This window comes from Zingiber officinale, chromosome 1B (genome assembly GCF_018446385.1).
Source record: "Zingiber officinale cultivar Zhangliang chromosome 1B, Zo_v1.1, whole genome shotgun sequence".
NCBI classification, from domain to species: domain Eukaryota; kingdom Viridiplantae; phylum Streptophyta; class Magnoliopsida; order Zingiberales; family Zingiberaceae; genus Zingiber; species Zingiber officinale.
This window is the reverse complement of record NC_055986.1, coordinates 6,096,200-6,121,093: the sequence shown is the minus strand read 5'-3', so window position 1 is coordinate 6,121,093 and position 24,894 is coordinate 6,096,200. Positions and strand designations below refer to the sequence as shown.

General features: G+C 40.5%; 1 protein-coding gene across 1 annotated transcript; it reads left to right on the top strand.

Annotated features, from left to right (window-relative positions):
- On the top strand, positions 1-24,213 carry LOC122023095 (beta-glucosidase 26-like). Its single transcript, XM_042581214.1, has 11 exons — positions 1-181; positions 21,799-21,857; positions 22,174-22,249; positions 22,341-22,412; positions 22,493-22,580; positions 22,713-22,956; positions 23,109-23,224; positions 23,308-23,525; positions 23,611-23,642; positions 23,751-23,853; positions 23,942-24,213. The coding sequence occupies exons 1-11, from the start codon at positions 1-3 to the stop codon at positions 24,211-24,213; spliced, it is 1,461 nt and encodes a 486-aa protein (XP_042437148.1).
- Positions 24,214-24,894: the final 681 nt, after the last annotated feature.

Sequence of the window (24,894 nt, the reverse complement as noted above, 5' to 3'; positions counted from 1 at the left end):
ATGAATCTTAGAGAGTCTTCCTCATTGTTTTTCTTTGCATTCATTTTACTTCTCAATTCTCGTAGTGTCTTTCCTGATGGTTTTGTATTTGGCATTGCTACATCTACTTACCAAGTTGAGGGGAAGACACTCAAAGATAGTCGGGGACCTAGCATCTGGGATGAATTTGTAAAACTTCCAGGTAAAATATCAAAATTTAATTGTATAACTTTACTTATTTCTTTCTAAAATTGAAGTTATATTGTGAAGTGTATTTGATTTGTTTGTTATGAGTGTAGGTATAATTCCAAGTAATGCAACTAGTGATGTTAGGGTTAGGGTTTAGGGTTAATACTAATAATTTGTTATTTCTTTTATTTTGTAGATGGAATGAGAGCTATTAATTAGGAAAGTGTAGATTATTATGATAGGTTAATTGATAATTTAATACTAAAAGGTAACTTGTTTGTTTTCTTCTAACTAATAGATAAATATTTTCATTTTACATATTTATATATTTTAAATATTCTATTTTTATTTTTCTATTAGGTATTACTCCATATATTCATCTCTATCACTATGATTTTCCATTGACACTCCAAAATCAGTACTTGGGTTGGTTGAGTCCGAAGATAATGCAAGTACTAGAATAGTATAATTACTCATATTATTGAAATTGTCTATGCTTCTTGTAATCTAAGAATTCTAATGTCACATATCGAAAGATGTTATGAATATTTGATTTAGTATTTAATCATTTTGTTTAGGGATGCGTTTGCACATTATGTTGAGTTTTGCTTTGAGAGATACGCTAATAGGGTGAAAAATTGTTCACATTCAATGAGCCAAGAGTGGTGGCAGATCTAGGTTATGATTCTAGCTTTCATGCACCTGGAAGAGCTACTAATAGCAAATTTGTAGAGAACTTAACTATGGAACCTTACATTGTATCTCATAATCTCATCTTATGTCATGTTGTAGCAGTGAATAAATATCATGAGAAGTACCAAGTAATGCATTCTCAACAAATTTTATATTAATGTATTTCATTATCACATTATATCTAATTTAAAAATTCTCTTTTCATCAAATATAGCAAACTCTTTTAAAAATTGCAATATCATAGTATTGGTACCCCGTAGTGGTTTTGATATGATCAATCAAGTCAGGTTAGGTCATGTTGGTATTTAACCCTGTGTCTAAGTGTGCAGGAGCTTAGGAGCACAGGAAATCAAGAAAAAGACGCAGCTAGCGAGAAGGACGACACGGGAGAGAGCCGACGGGCTCGGTGCGTCTGAGGGATGAGGTGCTACGGAAGAGTACGCTGGCAGATGAGAAGGAGGCGCGCGGTGTCTCTGAGGGACGAGAAGTCAGAGTGGAAGTTTGCTTGAGAAGGATAGAAGTTGGGTTCGGATGAGCCCTATTCCGGATGACCGAAATCATCTAAGTGAGCGGAGCTGGAGTGCAAAACTCGGACCAAGGCGAGCGGAAACAGAGCGGAAGACCGGGACCAAAAAAAATCAACAAAGGCTGATTTTTCGGTCCGGGGTGCCTCGACCTGTCCGGGGCGCTCGGAACCCTTTCGGGCACCCAAAGCAGGAATTTATGCAGAACGCTACGTGGCACGTTCCATTACGTCAGGGATAAAAGTTGATCCCCTTTCAGGCGCCTGGAACCCTTCCAAGCGCCTCGACCAGGGCTATAAATACAGTCTTGGTTCCAATGGTTCAGGACAACACTTGTAATTCATTTCTTTTCAGTCTTGTTATGTAACTGAGTGTTTTAATTGCTGTAAAGAGGCTTCTCCGCCTGAAGGAGAGTTAATTAGTATGCTTTCATCTTCCTTGGATTAACAACCTCCCCGATTGTAACAAAGTAAATTATTGTGCCTCTTCTTTTCTCTATTTAATTTTTATTTATTATATACAAGTGTTAATATTGGTAAAGCTATAAGTTGAGAAAGGATTTTTTATTTTCTTATTGTGCAGGCTATTCACCCCCTCTAGCTGGTCGACAAAGGGCCCAACAAGTGGTATCAGAGTAAGGTCGCTTCAGAAGGACTAACCGTCGAATGAAGCACACGAGATGGTTGGATCGAGCATCTACCCACCAAAATTCGAGGGGTTATAGGGTTTAGGGTTATAGCTTTATATTTAGCCTCAGTACTTGAGCAAGATACCGTAGGTTACTTTTTCAAATTCCATGAGATAATATTTCGTTCAAAAAAATATTTCATGTCCACTTGTATATCGTTTGTCTTTAGGAGAGTTTGCCTAATCGACATCACTATATGCATGTAAATCTTGAGTTGATTGTTGATATAAAAGAAGATAATGTAAAATAGTACCTTTGAGATAACGAAGTATTCTTTTTTACATTATTTCAATTTTTCTCAATTGGAGTATGCATAAATTGACAAGCATGATTTATTACAAAAGTAATATCAGGTCGTGTGATAATGACATATTGTAAGGCTCCAACAATACTTTGATAAATATGTGGATCAGACAGAGTAGGAGAGAATGAAGTTATAGAGTTGTTTATAGCAATTAGTGCAGAAACTATACGTGCTCCATCCATTTTGGCTCTTTAGAGAAGTCCAGTAATGTATTTTTTTCTGAGAGAGAAGATAGCCTTCCTCATATAGAATAAGTTCAATACCAAGAAAAAAATGAGCATTATCCAAATCTCGAGTAGGAATTTTTTGATTGAGAAAACTTAATAAAGTTATTATACCCTTGTGAACATTGTCAGTTATTAGGATGTCATCCACACAAATAAGAAAAAATATCATAGATCCATCAATATATTTTGTATAGTAGAGATGAGCCATTCTTTGATCTAGAAAAATCTTTGAGCTTGTAGCCAATTAGATAATCAATAAAACTATGCACGAGGAGCTTGTCGAAGATCATATAAAGATTTCTTGAGTTGACAAACATGAGAAGGAAATTATGGATGAATGAACTCAGGTGGTTTCTCTATAAATATTATTTCCTGAAGATGACCATGAAGAAATGCATTTGAAATGTCTAATTGTCGTGAATGCCAATTAGAACTAACAACTACCGATAATAAAAGTCTGACATATGTAGTTTTGATGATAGGGCTAAAAGTGTCATTAAAATCAATATATGGTTGTTGACTAAATCCTTTAGCTACAAGTCAAGCTTTGTGTCGTTCAAGAGAACCATTAGCTCAATTCTTAAGATGGAATACTTATTTAGATCCCAAAATATTCATGGAGGGAGTACGCGGAACTAGATTCCATGTTCCATTACGAATAAGTGCATTAAATTCTATAGTCATTGCACTATCCCAATTTGGATCCTTGTTTGCTTGTGTAAAATAAGTTGATTCAATAGATTTTGAAGAGACCACTAAAGCTCGTGGAAGGGGATCTCGAGTTGTTATTGGTGGACAACGTGCATAGATGTCACTTAATTGAAGCATGTTATGAGGAGCATTATCACCTTAATCACTTATTGTTGACGATGAGGAAGCAGACTGAAGATGATGGATTTGTGTTATCTAAGGATCCAAAACTAGAGAGCATATTATCTTCGACTAGTAAGGCTTCCAAGATTGAAGAAGAAACTTGAGGTGATTCTGATAGTATAGGAGAGTTATCAGAGAGCTCCAGAGCATGACCTATAATGTCATCACTTCCAATAATATTAGGTAACATCAAGAAGGTGCTACCTGTATCTGAAGAAGAGATTGAAGAAGCTACAGAAAAAGGGAATAGAGACTTATCAAAAGTAACATATCGTGAAATATAAACACAGTGTAAATTATTATAATTAAGAAAAATATATTAAAATGAACGGGAGTATAAAATGATTGGCTACTTCTTCTACACGTATCTCGTTCCTTGATAACACAGGCAAGACACGACCAAGCACCAAAGAATACTTGGAGGAATAACAGAGTTGTGTCGTGCTCGAGCACAGTCGCTGCTATGCCATTCTTGGCAGTGGACGCTTCCACCTGTCTTGCACATTAGATTTTTCTAGATGACAAGTGTTCATGTTGAAGTGACAAATGAAACCTTTAGTTAATAAACAAGTGTTTCAACATGGCGAAGAACAAGGGAAGGTCCGCCACGTGGGTTGCTCTGTGTTTCATGTAGAGAACTGGCATGCACAGAGAAGCAAGCTAGTGGTCGAGCAAGAAGCCCTATAAATGATACGGTGCATAATAATAAGGTTTGATAAAATCAAACAGTTAAAATTCAAAGGAACATGATAGTCAGAAGTCAACAAGATATTACAGTCAGAAGTCAAGGGGGTGTGACAGTCAGAAGTTAAGGTAACGTGCTAGTCAACAGTTAGGGAAAGAAGAGATAGGACTATCTGATGACATCAGCAACATGGTTCCCGGTCGGGTTCTCACATACCAGGACCCCAGATTTGAGACACCCTGGTCTGAAACATGGTGGGCAATCGGGGTTATACCTGACCTGTTCTGACTGGTCGAGTTTCCATAGCTCGGCTATATCCAGGCCTGGTCCTCCCAGTAGGCCAACTGCCGACCATCTTAAGCTTCCCCTATTCATACTCGGTCAGGACAGAAGGTCGGGACAGAGGGTGCTACACGATTCATACCCGATCCGGACAGAAGGTCGGGATAGAGGGTGCTACATGACAACAAGGTCAGGGAATCATAACCGCCTATCAGAGAATAACTGCTGTATGTCATGGAATATTCCAACGATCCGCGGTCATCTACGAATAGAACCTTCTTCCAGTCCATAAAAGGGTACCACGCATCCTCCATCACCAGATAGGTCTTGACACTCGACATTCCTTGACATTAGTCAAGCTCCAAAGGTACGCACTATCATATAAAAAGAGAGGTCCTCTCCCTTGTGCAGGTACACTCTCTCGCACATTTGCACTTGTCTTCTACTTTTATTTCTCCTTCGTACACTATTCTTCTGGGGAAAAAGTACTTGACTTGAGCGTCGGAGGACCTGCTCCGGGGACTTTTTCCCTGGTTTTTAGCCTCTAACGTTCCATGTACTTGTCTGAGTGTGCGCAGAGCTCAAGTACTGTCAGCTCAGTCATCATCCTTCATCAGCACCACGTGGGGGTCCGTTTTTACGGGCGCATACGAGAAGGGTGTCTCAATCGCCTCTCCGTCAACACCAACGACAACTCATTCGGCCTTCGTTTGACTCAGATTTCGGACAAGATTAATTTGGCGCCATCTGTGGGAATTCCTTCACCTGTTCTGGAGCGTGAAGAAGAAGGATACCGAACGCACCAACGTGACCATGACGGCAAGGGAGTACGAATTGTTCAAGGAGGCCAAGATGCGAGCAGCTTCCAAAAACAAACTACTGCTTCGTGACCGTACAAAATGCCTGCAGTTTCCAAGGACCCGACTCAAGTTTCTAATAGAGGATCTAAGAGGGCACAGCTCGAGCAGTCCCCCCCCCCCCCAGCCTTTTATCGGGAACCTGGCCCAAACTATTACCACAAGGGCTTGGACTGTTATAATAAGAAAGAATAACCGCAAGCCTCCATGGCGGAAAGCTCCCGCCCAGGGACTCAAAGAAAGGGAAAGTCATAGTCCTTAGGGAGGAGCCCCGGGGAGAGCCTGATGAGAAAATGACATTCTCTCCAAGGGTACTTGAAGAGAAGCTACCTACGGGGTACAAGCCCCCAGCTATCGGAGAGTATGATGGTAGCAAATCCGAAGGATCATCTCCTTAAGTTTAGGAACGTTGCGCTGTTGCACCAATACAAGGACGCCATTAAGTGCCAAGTGTTCTTGAATACTCTATCCGGCTCGTCACAAAAATGGTTTGATGGATTGTCAAATGGGTCCATCACTTGTTTTCATGACTTCAAGACTATCTTCCTGCACCACTTCGCTAGCAGTAGGAAGTACCATAAGACAGACCACTATCTCTTCGCCCTCAATCAAGGGTCGGCTGATCCCTTGAGGAGCTATATTAAACACTTCAACCAGGTGGCCCAGGACATCTCATCCGCTACATCTGAAATATTGATGAGTGCATTCTGTCATAGACTAGTAGAAGGGGAGTTCTTCTGAGATCTCATTCGAGAGCCCGTGAAGAACTTCGATGAGATGCTAAGGAAGGCCGCCAGTTATACCAATGTAGAACAAGCTCGGGCAGCTCAACGGAAAGCAGACAAGGCGCTTGCTCCCACCAACAAATCAGAGAGGAGGTCACCCCAACCGCCAGCTCAGCCTCTTCCATGCGCCCAGGATGCCCGACCACCCTTCCTTCCCGATCAGGATTCCAGGTCGGCCCAACTTGTGGCAGTTGTCCAAGCCCCAAGGCCCAGTCAGCGGGGGTCGCATTATGGCACTTACCATAGATCCCACACCCATGCCACAAGTGATTGCTTCCAGTTCGGCCGTGACTCCCGGCACGCAACTGAGCTAGGCCTGCCCCCACCTGAGATCACACCCAAGATTCAGAGGCTGTTGGCCGGCCAACAGCCCGTGGCATGTCAGTTTGGTTGACCCTTAGCCAACAATGCAGGACAAGGAAGTCAGTAGCTCGGTCGCAACCAAGAGCCAGGAGAAGCCTGGGAAGAGGAGAACAGGGGAAACACGACCATCCGCGAGATTGGTATGATCTCCGAAGGGTCCACAGATGGAGATTCCACTAGAGCTCAAAAATCTCATGAGTGCCGCCTGGATATACACGTTGTAGGATGCAGCCGGGAGCAAGCTGCAGGGCCCATCATCAGCTTCGGGCCGCAAGACCTGGAGGGGCTGGAGCTTCCTCATGATGATTCCCTGATAATCAAAGTCGTCATCGCCAACATTTGCGTGGACAGAGTTTTCGTTGATACCAAAAGCTCTATTAACATGCTGTTCAAGAATGCATTTGAGGGCATGCAAATTGACGCCAGTGAACTCCAGCCCGTGGCTACTTCATTATACGATTTCACCAGCAATGAAGTATGACCCGTGGGCCAGATCAAGCTAGCCATATCTTTGGGTAGTGAGCCCCTGGTGAGGACGCGGAGGAGCACCTTCATAGTGGTGGATTCACCGTCCTCATACAACGTCATCTTGGGGAGACCGACACTACACAAGTTCCGAGCCACAGTCTCCACTTTTCATCAGAAGATCAAATTCCCTTTGGGAGACTAGGTCGGGAAAGTTAAAGGTGAGCAATTGGTCTCTCACAGGTGTTACATTGACATGGTGAAGGTGGAGGCCTGCAAGGCTCAGAGAACCCAGGATGGCAGGATCCACGCCATCCAAGAGGAGCCTTTGCTTATAGCAAAGGAGCTCATCCCTTGGGAGGAGGTCCAGCTCTACCCCGAACACCCGAAAAGTCTCACCCGCATATCAAGCGACCTGCCTATCGAGGTCAAGACAGACCTGGCCCAATGCTTGACTCGCAATAAGGACGTCTTCGCTTGGTCTCCTGAAGAGCTACCTGGGGTCAAGCCCGAGGTGGTTGAGCACAAAATACACTTTCTGCTTGATTCTCGACCAGTTAAGCAGAAGAATTGAAACTTCTCGACTGAGCAATATAAGATCATCCGAGCTGAGGTGGATCAGCTCAGAAAAGCAGGTCACATTAGAGAGGTACAATTCCCGTCCTAACTCTCTAATGTGGTCCTGGTAGCTAAACCCAACAATAAGTGGAGAGTCTACATCAACTTTCGAGATCTCAACTGTGCCAGCCCCAAGGATTTCTACCCACTACCCAGGATTAATCATATGGTAGACTCGACCTTAGGCTGCACAAGGATTTACATGCTCGACGCTTATCAAGGGTACCACCAGATCCATCTAGCACGGGAAGATCAAGAGAAGGTCAGCTTCATCATGGCAGATGGTACTTTCTGTTACACCGTCATGCCTTTTGGATTGTGAAATGCAGGAGCTACTTACAAGAGGATAATGGATAAGATCTTTCGAGAACATATAGGGTGGAATGTGGAGGTCTATGTGGATGACATCCTCATTAAATCCACTCTGGTCATAAATTTGATTACTGACATAGAAGAAACCTGTGGCACACTACGGCAATATGGGCTGAAGTTGAATCCATTGAAATGACTGTTTGGAGCTCAAGAGGGGGAATTCTTGGGATACCTCGTTACTGAGCAAGGAATTGAAGTTAATCCAGAGAAGGTCCAAGCACTTCGAGATATGAAAGCACCTCAGAATCTAAAGGAAGCTCAGAAGTTGGTAGGCAAAATAGTTGTACTGTCCAGGTTCATATCCCAGTCTACAGCAAGCCCTACCCTTCTTCAAAGTGCTTAGGAAAGCGGCCAAGTTTCAATGGGACGAAAAATGCAACCAGGCCTTCGAGGAATTAAAAAAAGCACCTGGAGACCTTACCCTCACTATTCAAACCTATTGCTAGAGTGCCGCTCTGGGTTTATCTGTCAACAGCCCTTGAGGTCGTGGGGCCGATATGGTAAAAGAGTAGGATAATACACAGCGACCAGTGTACTTCTTCAGCTACTTATTGAAAGGCGTCGAGTCCCTATACATGGCCCTGGAAAAATTGGTCTATGGATTGGTACTCATGGCTCGCCGCTTAAAACCCTATTTCCTGGTACACCCCATCACAGTCCTAATCAACAGCACCATGGGTAAGGTTCTTACTAATGTGGAGGTAGCAGGTCGTCTCATCAAATGAGCCACTGAACTGGGAGAATATGACATACAGTATCAGCCCCGAATGATAATTAAAGCACAAGACCTAGCAGATTTGATGACTGAGGTCCATCAAATGAATTCTGAAGAAACCTGGAAGGTCTATGTAGACGGATCATCCACCCAACAAGGAAGCGGAGTCAGGATCCTCCTGATATCCCCTTAGGAAGATATCCTACAGCTAGCCGTCAGGTTAAATTTTAGAGCCACTAATAATTAGGTGGAATATGAAGCACTACTGGCAGGGTTGTAAGCCACTCGGCATGTTGGAGCCGCCTGGGTGGTTTTTTATTCAGATTCTCAGCTTGTAGCTCAGCAAGTAGTAGGCAACTTTGAGGTTAACAGTCACAAGCTACTGTTATACCGAGAAATATATGAGAAGATGAAAGAGGATTTCAAGGAAGTCACGGTGACTAAGATTCCCCGGGTAGATAACCAACAAGTTGATGAACTAGCTAAAATAGCTAGCTCTTTGACCACTTGGGTGCTAGACAAGTTGATAGCCAAGACCTTCCTTATAGTTTAGATAGACCTGCAGAACAATATTGAGGAGTTGATCAACTGGAGGGCCCAGATGATCATTTATCTTCAGCGGGGCGTCCTGCCTGTTGATTCGGAAAAAGCTAGGTTGATCAGGAAAAGAGCTCATGTGTATACCCTGATCAGGGACCAGTTGTACAAGCGAACATTCTCTAGATCATTGCTCAAATGCTTAGGAACAGAGGAGGCGAAGTATGCTTTGCAAGAAGTACATCAAGGATGTTGCAGTAACCACACAGGAGGAAGGATGTTGGCCCAAAAAGTATTGCTAGATGGGTATTTCTGGCCCACTCTGTAGAAAGATGCTCAACAATTGGTGAATATTTGCTTATCTTACCAAAATCATCATAACCTGACTCATTGACCGATCGACACGCTGAAAACCTCAATAGTCTCATGCCCCTTTGACCAATGAGACATGAATATTGTGGGACTATTCCCAATGGCACCAGGTCATAAACGATTCTTGCTCGTAGCAGTGGACTACTTTTCTAAATGGGTGGAGGCAGAAGCCCTGGCCAGGATTACTGAGGGAGTCGTTATTCAATTCTTATGGAAGAACATCCTCTACCGATTTGGAATACCACACAAGTTAGTTTCAGATAACGGAAGATAGTTCCAAGGCCGTAAAATCTCGGCACAATGTCAAGGATTTGGCATAACCCAGGTCTCTGCATCCGTAGCTTATCCTCAAAGCAATGGACAGACAGAGGTTACCAATAGAGAGATAGTTCAAGGGTTGAAAGTCAAGCTAGATTATGTTGGAGGCGATTGGGTAGAAGAGTTGCCCAACATCCTCTGGGCCTACCGTACGACTCCACGAGAGAGCATAGGACTCACCCCATTTCACCTGGTCTAAAGGAGTGAGGTTGTGGTGCCCATAGAGGTCGGGGTGCCCTCAGTCAGTGATGAAGGAAATGTCGAGCGTCGACTTTTAGAGTTGGATTTTATCAGTGATATTCGCGAGCAGACAGCTGCCCGATTAGCTGCATATCGACAAAGGATGCGTCAGAACTATGGTAGAAGGGTGATTCCCCGGTTCTTCGGATAAGGAGACTTAGTGTGGAAGAGGACAAAGCCCGTAGGAGTGGTATCCAAACTAGCACCTCAATGGGACGGTCAGTATAAAGTTGTTAAAAAGTTAGCATCAGGTGCCTACTACCTGTAAGACGCTCAGGGTAAGAAGTTAGACCATCCTTAGAGTGCTAACTACCTCCAGCCCTATCGTACTTAAATTAGCCCTTTGTAAGACTTGAGATCGTGAAGACATGATTGGTCGGGCATGAAATGCTCGGTCGGGATAACTTGGTCTAGAACACTCGCAAATCTTCTTTAAGAGTCGATCAGGCCCCCATGCTCGGGTTAAACAGCTCAAGCTCCACTAAGTTAGGACTAAGGAGAAGGCATAAAATCTAAAAAGAAAATAGCAGCAACAATAGTGAATATTAATAGAGTACAATAAAATATTCATACACAATAAGAGGGGTTATTTGAATTCTGTGAATACATCGTTGGGCATCTCTCTGAGGATCTGACGATGATCCAAGAAATCCTCAAGAGGATCAGGGGATAGATACCCTTTCTCCTTAAGTTGTTGAAGTGCCCCTACTGCACCGTAAGCCACAAACCTAATGAAGTGATCCCCCACCTGTGAGCCAAACTCTGGAAAGCGTAAATATTTTTCTTGGCTCGCTTGTAGGCAGTCACTCTCCCCAGTCTTATAGGTCTCTAAGGCACTAACAGAGCTTGATAAGGCAGATTGAGCCTGAGACAACTCTGTCTGCAAAGAGCACAGCTCTGTTGCCTGAGACTCCAGATCTCGTCTCTGGTCCATAATAAGCAAGTCCCTGGAATTCATCTCCTGGGTCATACGATCCACCTCTTGGTTATGTGTAAGTTTGAAGTCCTCCAAAGCTACAGATCATTGAGTCATCTCTAACTGAGCCTCTTGACACTTAGCCTCAGATGTCTGTAGGAGAACTTCAAGCTTGCTCTTGTCATCTCAGAGATAGTCGATCTCTAGCTGGGCCTCTTCCAAGGTTTGCTCCCGAGAGGCGTTCACCTTCTTCAAGTTCTCCACCTCTGCTTGAAGTTGGGACACGACTGTAGCAAGGTTGGAGATTTGAGACTCCAGGTCTGCAACTCGGTACTTTAAGATTTTATTAAACCGATGTATGTGCAGAAATGTCTGATTTAAGCGGAGTGATTGGACAAACATCTATTCATAATCACAGAGTGAGAACAGAAAGTCAGAATAGGAGGGGGAGAGTCATAAGAGAAAGCGGAAGCTTACTATAGTAGTAGTTTCAGAGGATAGGTCTACCAGGCCAAGCAGTGAGCAGGTGCCCATCGCCTTCATGGTATGCTCCCATTGAGTCGCTAGTCGACCCCGCAATAGGATAGAGCGAGCAGGGGTAGCAGAATAGCGACGTAATCCCCACTCTGTGGGCAACGTGGCACGGAAGCGGGAATAGCGAGTCCAGGAAAAGTCAGGAGCAGTCACGCTAGGGCCCGACTGGGTGGAAGCAGATCTTGGTTGAGTAGAAGGGGCAGATGAAGAAGGGGCAGGTCTAGGATAAATGGAAGGGCTGGGTTGAGAGGAAGTGCTCGGTCGAGGGGAAGAAGGTTTGACCGGGGTACTGGATTTATATTGTCGCCTCGGGTCAGTTTCTTCTTTAACAACAGGAGCCTTCCCTCGCTCAGCTCCAACCCTAGTTCAAGGCGGCCTAACAGGATCGCTCGGGAGTTGGGAATCTAGAATGGAAGTAGAGGCTAGTTGGGATGTTGGAGTAGTAGTCTGGGCCTCGGATACTAGGCGGGGTCCCATAAGTTGGTGTCTGGTCCGTCGTGAAAGCGGCTGCTCATCTCAATCTGACTCCTCTAATGGAGTTCAGGGCCGATGAGCAGGAGGCATGGGAGGAGCGTGCCTTGAAGGCTCAGGAGCAAAGTGAATGTGCAGGGTTGCTCGAGCGACTGGACGGGGAGTAGTTGAGGCAGTCACCCCTATGGGAAGGGGAGCAGAATGCGAGAGACACCTCCTATCTAGTATTATGTGTCCCCGGCGATTTATTTCAAAATCGCTCAGGGAAAGAGGCCTGATCGGGGATGGTTAAGCCAGAGTATTTGCAGCAAGAAGAGCACCAAAATCAGAGTAGGATGACGAAGGCAAGTCAGGGCAAGGTAAATCTTACCTAATGAATGTGGTAGCTCTGAATAGATGCGGCTCAGCCTGAATAAAAATAGCACATCCTCTGTTAGTAGTCTTAGCAGGTCTAAGCGCTAACATACCAATTGTGCGGAGGCATCCGTAAAGTTAGGATCTGTCTAAAAATCACCTAGATATGGTGTTAGAGGAAGAGTTGATCGCCACTGGGTAGGTCACTCCACGGCCAGGGGGAAACATAGGATAAAATATTTTCTCTTTCCATTCTGAGTCTGAGGATGGGAGGGGAACAAAGAAAGTAGTTCGAGTGTGGGCCTAGAGATGGAAAAGGCCTTCACTGTGACGGCGAGGGGTAAAGAAGTAGTGGAATAAGCAGGGAGTCCAGGATATGTCACACACTTCACAGAGTAGGACGAATCCACACAAGATCCTCATGGAATTGGGAGTGAGTTAACAAAGAGGGATGCGGAAATAACAACTCACTTCAGAGAAGAAAGGGTGAATGGGAAGATGGAGGCTGGCAACAATCTGCTCTTTGAAGAAAGTCACATACCCTACCGGAGGGGATGAGACCCTGTGAACCTCAGAAGGTATGATGATATGCATGGTCATGGGGATTTCATATGAGAAACGAAGATCGTCTAGATCCATGCTGGTGAAGGTCAAAACTCCGGGAGCGTAGATAGGCATAGGGGAATCCATGAGAGGGTGTGAACACGAAACACAAGGGTCAGAGCACAGTAGGTACTAGAAACAAGAGGAAGACTTACTTTGGAGATGAAAAGTTTAGTAAAGCGGAAGGGGAAGGATATTTATAGCTGTCAAGGGGGGCACAGAGGGCCTCATCATCAGCGCCCATCAAACAATCCGTGTCTAAGGTAGTTGGCATCAACCATAGACTTAAAAGCAACGATGGTCATAAGATCATTCTAAAAAACTGCGCTAAGGGGGTGTGTCGAAAAAAAATGGAGGTGAGGGACACGAGGGGGATAAAGGTTTGTTGTGGCTTCGGGAACAGGCGATGCTACAGTGGCTCCCTCTCCGTCCTGTAAAGAGACTCTCGAGTATCGTGGCTCGTGACTAGGTGAGTAATCAGATCGTGTGAAACTTTGTCGAGAGCCCTAGAGTAGACTGGTCAAGCAAAGCAATTGATCAGGTAGCTCAACACCAAACCCGATCAGGACATTAAACGGGTTGGTCAGGATAGACGCCTAGTCAGGTAAAAGGACATGACCGATCGCATGCCTTAACGCCTACATAGATGCTAATTTAACAAAACCTCTGCAAGAGGGATAAGTACTTAACAAACTACTTGAACATATCAAGTGGAAAGTAGCGTGGGCTATAGGTGAACGTACTAAGTGAACAATACATTGCACCAGGGTAGTCCGCCCAGATACATGCCTTTCATAATTTCCAAATCTAAGTTTACATCCATGGAAAAGAAGGGTAAAAGATAAGCATAGACTAGTCATCAAAAGAAGGAAAAGCATCATCAGGAAGCTCGCGGAGAAGGCAACCCCTATCTAAAAAATCGTCAAGAGGGGCTGACCGGAGGTAACCTTTCTCACAGAGCTGCAGCAGGGCCCCCTCACCACCATAGCAGACCATCTGGTCGATGAGACTACCTATATTTGCTCCAAATTCTTTGGAAGCAAGGAAGGCAGCCTTGTACACTTCTAGACGAGCAGCCTCGCCAGCTTGATAGTCTTTCAACTCGTCCTTGGCCTTGTCTGCATAGGCTTGGACCATGGCCAGCTCTTGATGTGTAGTGGCGGCCTCGTCCTTGGCCTTAGAGAGGTCTACCTGGAGAGACTTAAGGGTAGCAATGCCTACCTCTCATTGCTTTTGAAGGGCGACTTCTCGATTGGCGTTAGCAGACAGATCTGCCTTCTTGGCCGCCAGATCCTTCTCCAGGGTAGTGTGGGACTTTTGTAGCTCCCGCAGCCACAGAGAGAGGGTAGTCATCTCAGCTTCCTTCTCTTTCAGATCAGCCAAAATCTAGGTACGCCTTAGTCCCTCAGACTTGAGCTTGGACTCGCTCGTCTTCAGGGCGGCCTGTAAGGTATGTACCCTCTCTGACTCCACCTGAGCCATGCCCCTGGCAACTTGGGTCCTCTCCTCAGCAGTCTGAAGATAGGGCTGCATCGGCTGTCGAGGGCGGTAAGATCAAAAATGCGGCTAGTGGGCGTGGGAGATTCCAGCTCCCGAAGGTGATCCCTCAGAGACTCATTCTCTCACTACAGACAGGTCACATATTGCGATATGCTAAGTCCCAGGGCATAGGTCTGTCAAGAGTAGGGGAGGATTAACATCAGCATTATCCCAAGGGTATGAAAAAGAAAGAAAAAACTCATCGATACTAGCCGTAGAACAGGTCGGCTAACTCCAGTTGCGGGCCTTCCAAAATTTGGTCGGTAGTAGTTTTTCATGAGTCAACCAGGGCCCCGTGGAATTGCACCTGACTACAGACGGGAGAGGCGATGGCAGAAGGAATGGGGCCCAACACTTGTAAAGACGACAGCTGGAAGGAGGAGGTGAATGCATACTTTCTCTTGAGGCGCTCCTTAGGCCGGGAAGAAGAAGCAGTTGCCGAAGTTGGAGCAGAAGGTGGAAGAGAGGGGGTCGGGGAGTCCCCGGGCTGGTCTCCTGCTCGGGAGTCGGTCTGCTCCTGGATGAAGATAGGAACAGGAGAAGAAGTCGTAGCCTCTATTGTCGGAGAAGGGGTAACCTGGGAAGGGGTTTGGGCCTTGGAGGAGGCTTGCGGAGGGGAGACCTTGACGAAGAATCTTGGACTGATGGGATAGCTCATTTCCTCTTGCGCTGGAGATGCAAATGCATTTCAGGGGTTGGAGAGGGAGTCGTCTCGCCGGCGATCACCTCGATGGGGAGGGATGCAGTTCCCTGGGCCTCAGGGTCCCCAGATTGTTGCGGGAAAGCCTCCGCTGAGGCGCTGGCCTGAGGGGCTTAAGGAATGTCCTGGTCCACCAAAATATCTTGGCCCCGCTTCTTCAGAATATCGCTTAGCAACTTAGAAGAGTTGAGGGCATAAGCACGAAACATGGTGGCTTCTGCAAAATAAAAAGAAGATACCTCAATTAGCGAAGACCTAGAAGGGGAGACATTGGATCTTACCAAAAGGAGCACTCAAAGGAGTCCGGATAGGCCTGAGCCCAAAGTGTGTAGCATGTTGGGGTTGCAAGGTTGCAAACATAGTCCCATATTGGAAACACATGGGAAAGATCATGGGTTTATAAGAGAAAAGATATCTCCATTGACATGAGGCCTTTTGGGGAGAGCCCAAGAGTAAAACCATGAGGGCTTAGGCCCAAAGTGGACAATATCATGCTATTGTGGAGATATCTAAATTCTTTTCGATCCTACAATTGGTATCAGAGCTCGGACTGCCAGAAGGCTTAACCGCCGACTGTGCACAAGAGCTATGATCTGATTGAGCCATGTGGGTACAATATTGACCTCGAACAAAAAAAGTGGGGGCTCCTATGTTCGGATCAAGAGGACCAGACACCAGGCAGGAAGTCCTAGTTGCGACTAGGCAAGGAAGTCCTAGTAGGTCGGGTGGATCGAGGGGCAGGAAGACCTGGTGGGTCGAGGATCAGACGTGGGAAGCCTATGGTCCTTTGTTTGAGGGGGGGGATTGTTGGGGTTGCACGGTTGCAAACATAGTCCCATATTGGAAACACATGGGAAAGATCATGGGTTTATAAGAGAAAAGATATCTCCATTGGCATGAGGCCTTTTGGGGAGAGCCCAAGAGTAAAACCATGAGGGCTTAGGCCCAAAGTGGACAATATCATGCTATTGTGGAGATATCTAAATTCTTTTCGATCCTACATAGCACACTCTCTCACAATAGCAAGGAGAGTCGAAGTTGCACATTCTTCAATTTCTCAGAAGCTGTGTGGTATTCTAGTTGATGATGGTGGTCACACAACTCAAAGGGAGTTGGAAGAGTGTAGCGCCACTCAATAGGCCAGGACGCTGACTCAGGCAATTGGACATAAAAGAATCTAGACTTCTAACCCTTGTTGGAAGAAGACATTCCCTCGAAAAACTTGTACTCAGTCTGGGATTGCACCATGAAGACACCCAGTTCCAAGCGTTTAAGGGCATAAAAATGGTGGGAAAGCTATAGAGTCAAGGGGATTTGATACAGGCGGCAAAGGATCACCATTCCATATATAGCGCGGAAGATGTTGGGGGCAAATTGGAATAATCGAATGCCGAAGTACCTGCTCATAGAAGAAAAGAATGGATGGACGGGAAAGCGAAGACCGCTAAGGAGTTGATCCTTGAAAAAAGTCACAAAACCGGCAGGAGGGGAAGAAGGATGGTCATCGGGCCCCGGAGGATGAAGCTTGTAGGCTTTGGAAAGTTGCAAACTCGACTGAATCACCCTAAAATCACTCCTATCCAAGTCGGAATAGAAGTACGCATACCAGGGCACTTTTATCTTGCCAGCCATTATAGGATTGAAAGAAGGAGTGGAAGATGAAGAAGGAAGAGTACTTACAGAGGGCAATGGAGAGGCATGAAGAAGAAGGTGAGCAAGTGAAAGCAAGAAGAAAAAGAAAGGTCGAAGGAAGATGAAGTTATAGGGAACAACGGCAGACAACCTTTAGGGTTTTAAAACCAAAACCCTTAGGAAACATCAGGAAGTGAACCAAAAAATTGAAACGACATAACACACGTCAGCCGTCAGGTCGAGAAGCAGAAGCGTTTTGGGGTCACGTGCAAAAAGCGTTCATCATACATTATGACGAGTAAAGTTCGTGGGGCATGTTTCCTCTCAATATGAAAGGACATTTATGATGGAGGTGATAGAAAAATCATGGAGGGGAATATGCGAACAGGAACGCCCTACCTCGTGAAGACCATGCCTTGCGGCGGCCTCGAGAAATGAAGAAGAAGACGACGGGAAGTGTTGATCAAAATTTGACACCTTTACTCCTTCTCTAAATTAGAGTAAGGTTTAAATTTGAATAAAGCCTTATATATTGCACTTGGTGATCTTAGGAGCATTAGGCTAAGTCCCCCAGCACAATCCCTTCAAGCCACAAATGTCGCTCGTCCAAACCATTTCTTGGTCAGGACTCCAGATCAAGTCCTGGTCAGACCTCCAGATCAATTCCTAGTCAGGGCTCTAGATCAATTCCTGGTCAGGTCTCTAGATCAAGTCCAAGTCAGACCTCTAGATCAATTTCTAGTCAGGGCTCCAGATCAAGTCCTGGTCAGGCCTCTAGATCAATTCTTGGTCAGGGCTCCAGATCAAGTCCTGGTCAGAGCTCTAGATCAATTCCTGATCAGGTCTCTAGATCAAATCCTAGTCAGATCTCTAGATCAAGTCCTGGTCAGGTCTAGATCAAGTCCTGGTTAGACCTCCAGATCAATTCCTGGTCAGGGCTCTAGATCAATTTCTGGTCAGGTCTCCAGATCAAGTCCTGGTCAAATCTCCAAATCCATTCCTGGTCAGGTCTCCAGATCAAGTCTTGGTCAAGCCTCCAGATTGCTTTCTAGTCAGGCCTCTAGATCACTTCTCAAGCATAGCTCCAGACTTTCGTCACAACGCGAGTTATAAGTGAGCATGCTCTCACGCCTCCAGACTCTCGCCCTAGTGCGAGTTATAAGTAAGCATGCTCTCACGCCTCCAAACTCTCGCCCCAGCGCGAGTTATAAGTGAGCTTGCTCTCATGACCAACGACCTCTCGGTAGGGATTCTAGACTCTCGCCCCAGCACGAGTTATAAGTGAGCATGCTCTCACGCTTCCAGACTCTCGCCCCAGCATGAGTTATAAGTGAGCATGCTCTCACTTCTCTAGACTCTCGCCCCAGCGCGAGTTATAAGTGAGCTTGCTCTCACGACCAATGACCTCTCGATCGGGATTCTAGACTCTCACCCCAGCATTATCGCCCCAGCATGAGTTAAAGTGAGCATGCTCTCACGCATTCAGACTCTCGCCCTGATGATGAGTATTTTTCTGTATTATTTTGGCTCTTATACTTAGCATTTTATACCTTTTCGCATACCTAATATTGTGTTTATATCATGATTTGTGAATATGGACTCATTTTGGATTTAATTGTAAATTTCCTGCAACTTATAGAATTTAATTTTATATTTTTATGTGATTTTGTAGGAAATTCAAAGAGCCATAGATTAGGGTCGAACCGGATTAAATTTGGCTTGATTTGGAGGTCAAATGAGGAAGATCAAGCTGAATTAATGTCTAACCCTTTGGCTTGAGATGCAAACTCATGTGCTAGCACAAAACTTGTTAGACAATTCCTTTCAAGTGATTTTTTTCACATTATACAACCTCCAAATCTTATGAATAAATGTCATGCTCATTAAACATTGTATTAAATGATTAGAGTGTCTTAATACCACATTAGACAAAAATATGAATTATCAAAACAATAATTTAGCTCCCATTTGTTAAAATGTCAATAAAGTGTCAATATGAATATTTATTGAATCACAAATTTTAGCATTTATATTTTTATTAAGAAACAAGAACATTGTCTTTTAATCCTTCCCAAAAGCTAAACTTTTTAAAATTAATATAACACAATTCAAAGTGACTCCAATCAAGCTTAATTAATCAATCGAAACGAACTAATTTTGAATTCTCCAATTTGCTTTTAAAAAATAAAAAATATTATTATTTTTAACTCATCAAATGTTAGTTAATAGGAGAACTTTAATTTTTTTTCTTTATTTGTTTGAGCCTTTGTCCTAATTGAATGCTAAGCCTAATTATTTAATTTTTTATATTAATTAATTCTACATGGCAGTTTCCCAGTTCTTGTGTCTTTAATTGTATGAATGTCTTTAAATTTAATATTAATTTGTATTATTGAACGCACACTCCTATCTCTTGCCATCCTAATAATTAGTTGATTATTTTAATTCAAATAAATAAATGATAAAAATATTTAAAGTCAATGGGTTTTTAATGTGTTTTGTCCTATCTCAGATTAATCCAAGCGAACTTGTTCAAAAATCTAAATTATCATGGGTTGAAATATTTAATTATCATAACAATGATTTAACGACTATTCTTATATATTATCTTGTCATTAATTTGTCTCCTCGGGACGGTGTTATTATTAAGACATAAAATATTACCATATAAGATTTTGGAGTCGAAATTTAGTGTGACCGAGCATAACCTCCCCCATGTCTTGGCCATTTACACTAATGGCTAGTAGCCACCTGTGATTTATCTCCTCCGTGTTGACCTAAAAATTAGTTGACGGGGGCCACTTGAATTATAGAATCAACAAATTTACTAACTCATTTTCAAAATCAAGCAATGAGTTGAAATTAAAGCTGAATCAACTTAAAAATGGGCTAGAATTTAGTTCCGTTAACCAAAATATAATTAAAATAAGCTTTTTCATTTGATTATTGGAATACATTACAAGCTATATATAATTTGTTAATAGATGATTTTTTAGTTAGGATCAATTTTTTTATATATAAGTAAAACGACAATGAGCAAATGGGATAATTAAAGTTGTGAAAATTTTAAAATGTGTACTTAATTTTTAGATTTCTTAACTTTTAGATTTCTTAAAGGGTGTATTTATTTCCCATTTCTCTCTCGCTAATTATTGTGGTACTACATTTAAAAAATAACATCATTGTAGTGTTGAATTTAAAAAAATATCATCGCTGTGACCACTGTGATGGTACTGTATTTTAAAAATCAATATCACTATGATGTTGATTTTTAAAAATAACACCACATTGGTGTAGATTTTAAGATTTATGCAACATTAAAATAGTATTGATTTTACAATGCAGTATCACAATGATGATATTCTTTGAAATGTTTAATGGTGTTGTTCTTTGAATACAATAATTCTATAGTGATTGGTGAGAGGGGTAAAATAAAAAACAAGTGCATTGAGAAATTTAAAAATGAGATGTACCTTTTGATAATTCCACAACCTTAAGTATGTTTTTTGGTCAATTACTATAAGTCTATTCTTCAAATACGATACCAAAGTGATTGATGAGAGAGATAAAATTGAAAAAAAATTGTATCTTTTAGAAATTGAAAGTTAGATGTGCTATTTTAGAACACCACACCTTTAAGTGTGCTTTTTGGTCATTTGCTGTAAGTAAAATTGAAATATTATTTTCTATTCTATTGCATTAGAAATTGAAAAAGAAACATACGTCAATAAAATATTGGCGCAACAACCTCGATTAGAGTAGTTACTTTCATATTATTTAGTTTGGCTTATATAAACAATTGTAGTTCTTTTGAATTGACATGATAAAATTTTTTATGAATTTGAAAGTTTTTGATATAATATATATTCATAAAAATAAAAGAATATCCTTAACTAATTATTTATAATATTATTTTTTAAAAACAAAAATTATCAAAATAGTACCCATGGTCACTCCATTTGAAGCAACTTCGAACAAAATTACATCACTTTAGAATAATTTTTGTTTTAGAATACTTTTAATTAAAACAGCATCATCTTGATATAAACTACTTTAAGATAAAGATATATTATTTTAAAGGTATGAATAATATCATTTTAGAGTATTTTTAGTTAGTACAATTTTAGTTAAAGTTATTTTAAAATCGAGTACGTTGAGATATTTTTTATATCAAATTTTGTTTAGAATATTATTTTAATAATTTATAAAAAGATGATGCCTTTCGATGATATAGATACTTAGAAACATTTTTTTAAAATTTTTTTTACTATAGATATATTTATATATTTAGTATATTAGGTAAAATAACCTCTGATTTAGATTATGATAAATATTATTACTATTATTATTATTATTATTTATCTCAAATATTTGTTGATTTTAAAATTCCAAATAAATGATATAAAAGTTAGACTTCAAGAAAATTAAAGAGATATTTAAATTGAAAATCAATTCATTGAATTCTTGAATTTTTATCATGAAATTTTTATCCTTAAGAATTGGTCCAAGATTTGTTTTATACTCATCCATTTAACTCTTACCATGTTTATCTAGTAATTGTAGCCCTATATATAGGTATCACTTGCTTCTTATTTTCTTCACTAATCGTAGTGTATCTACATCTCTTCCCCAATGAACCTTAAAGGGTCCTCCACATTTTTCTTTTCATTTATTTTACTTCTCGTAGCCCAATGTGTATATGGTTATAAAAGAAACAATGCGAACCTAGTTTCAAAAGTGCACAAGCTAAGTCGTGATGCCTTCCCTCATGACTTTGTATTTGGCACCGCTGCATCTGCTTATCAAGTTGAGGGAGAGTCGAGGACCTAGCATTTGGGATGCATTTGTAAAAATTCCAGGTAACGTACAAAACATTTAAATTTTATAGTTTTACATATTTCTTTCTTGAATTAAAGTTATATAATGGAGTAAATTTGAATTTGATTTATTTATTATGATGTAGGTCTCATTCCAAATAATGCAACGGGTGATGTAACAGATGATGAGTATCATCATTATAAGGTCAAATGTATTTTTTTTTTTTTGTTATCGTTGACTATTTAATAATTTTAAATTTAATAACAAAAAGCAAAAAATATAATTTTTTATGAAGAATCAAATATTAAATTTTATTTTCAAATCATTACTCTATTGGTTCAAGATTTTATTTTTAATAATTTAAAAAGATCTTATCTAATGTAATTTTATGGTGATAATTAAGTTCAAAAAAATAAATTTTTGATATTCTCATTGTTGATATTTGGAGACAATTAAAACAAAATTAAATTGGATTTGATATTTTTATTAAATATATTAAAATTTTAGTTTTGTCTTGTAGGAAGATATTGACATTATGAAGGAGCACAATTTTGATGCTTATAGATTCTCGATCTCTTGGACTAGAATTTTCCCAAGTAATTGAAGCTATCAATCTTTTTCATAATATTATATACATATCTTACCGTTTCAAAATACTAACAATTTGTTATTTCTTTTGTCTTGTAGATGGAACTGGAGCCATTAATTGGGAAGGTGTTGACTATTATGATAGGCTAATTGATAATTTAATACTCAAAGGTAATTTATTTTTATCTGACTGTTAAACAAATAAGTTTGGCATGTTTTCATATTTTTTAACTTTTCTATCTTTACATTAGGTATTATTCCATATGCCAATCTCTATCACTACGATCTTCCATTGGCACTCCAAAATGAGTATTTGGGTTGGTTGAGTCCGAAGATAGTGTAAGTAGTAAAATATAATAATTACTTATATTGTTGAAATTAATTATGCTTACGACATATTTAAGAATTTCTAATCTAACTTATTAAAAGATGTTATAAATATTTGATTTAGTTTATAACTAATTTGTTTAGGGATGCATTTGCGGATTATGCTGAGTTTTGCTTTAAGAGATACGGTGATAGAGTGAAAAATTGGTTCACATTCAATGAGCCAAGAGTGGTGGCAGCTCTAGGTTTTGATACTGGTTCTCAAGCCCCTGGAAGAGCTACTGGTAGTAAATTTGGAGGAAACTCATCTACGGAGCCTTACATTGTAGCTCATAATCTCATCTTATCTCATGCTGCAGCAGTTAATAGATATCGTGAGAAGTACCAAGTAATATGTCTTTAACAATGTTTATGTATTAATAGTAAATTCATTCTTAGCTAATTCTTAAAATCTCTTGCTATCAAATATAATAAACTCATTTTAAAATTATAAGTCTACAAATATACATAATACTAAAACCATTTTCTTTTCTTATTCAGAAAGAGCAACAAGGAAAAATTGGAATTCTTCTAGATTTTGTTTGGTACGAGCCTCACACTTACTCTGACAAGGATAAAGCTGCTGCTCAGAGAGCTAAAGACTTTCATGTGGGATGGTAAGTAATTGTACATTCTTGGTTTCAATATCTAACTATGATTAATCTTTTCAATGTAACCTAATTTTGTTTACTTTTCTTAGGTTCATTCACCCTCTGACATATGGATACTATCCTCAATCCATTCAAGACATTGTTAAAGAAAGATTGCCAAAATTTACTAATGATGAAGTGGAGCTAGTTAGAGGTTCATACGACTATTTGGGAATTAATCAATACACAACTTATTATGTTAAGGATAATAGTACAACGAATCCTAAACCTATTAGTTATCAAGATGATTGGCTCGTCGAATTTAAATGTAAGATATATACAATATTTATTTTTGATAATGTTAAACTTAATAAAATGATATGCTAATAATATTGTTCTACTAATAAATTCAGATGATCGAAATGGGGTACCAATTGGACCAAGGGTAAGAAATAATCTTCTTATAACTTTTTTGATTATATTATAGATTTTTGTTTTTAAAACTAAATGTAAGCCTATAATTAATCGAATACAATTGCCTATATATCATTAGGCCCATTCCGATTGGCTCTACATAGTTCCGTGGGGATTGTATAAGGCAGTGACATATGTTAAGGAAAACTATGGCAATCCAATTGTCTTTCTATCTGAAAATGGTAAAATTTTAGCGCTTGTTTAATGCATCTTCTATTTAAGAATTTAGATTTATTCTCTAACCACATAATTCATTGATTAAAATTATAGGCATGGATCAACCGGGCAATGTCACGCTTCCAAAAGGCTTACAAGATACTCAAAGGAGACATTTTTATCATAACTACATTTCTGAACTAAAGAGAGCTATAGATGATGGTGCTTCAGTGATTGGGTACTTTGCATGGTCTCTTCTTGATAACTTTGAATGGAGACTAGGATACACATCAAGGTTTGGTATTGTCTATGTTGACTTTAAGAATAAAAAGCGCTTCCCAAAGGAATCAGCTCGTTGGTTCAAGAAGATTCTCCAAAGGAGTTAATAATTTTGTTCTTTTATAAATTGTTTATAGGCTTAGGTTATTTTTTATCTTTGCTACTTTTATCATGAAATAATCACTCTTTGTTCTTTAAGGCACTATAAATAAATAAAATTGCATTTCAATATGAGTGTGTTTCATTTTGGCACTTTTAAAGAGATGTTAAACTCCATTCACCTATTTGTGTCTCATTCATTTTGCATTTTCAACGAACAACATGCCTAACTAGGCTCATAAGTCAATCTAGTTTCTATCAAAATTGAATTGTATGGATGATCAATTATATAAGTTTGTGATTAATGTTAAAGCTAAAATGAGCATGAAATTTTATATATATATATATATATATATATATATATATATATATATATATATATATATTTTCAATATATATTTATTTAAGGAAGCATATGTTAATAAGGATAATTTTAACAAGTATAATACTTTTTAATGATAATTTTAAAAGAAGAGTTCCACTAGAAATGGTTTTAGAATCTTAATCTTATCCATACAATCTATTTTGGTAAAACTCAAAAAATAGATAGGGACTATAAAATGCATTTATCAAAAACCAATAGAAATGTGTTACTCATAATGTAACACCCACTAAGCTTTTAAGATAAATATGAGAATGATGAATTTGCCTTAGAAAAATATTAGTAGAATGTTGAACCAAAAAGAAAT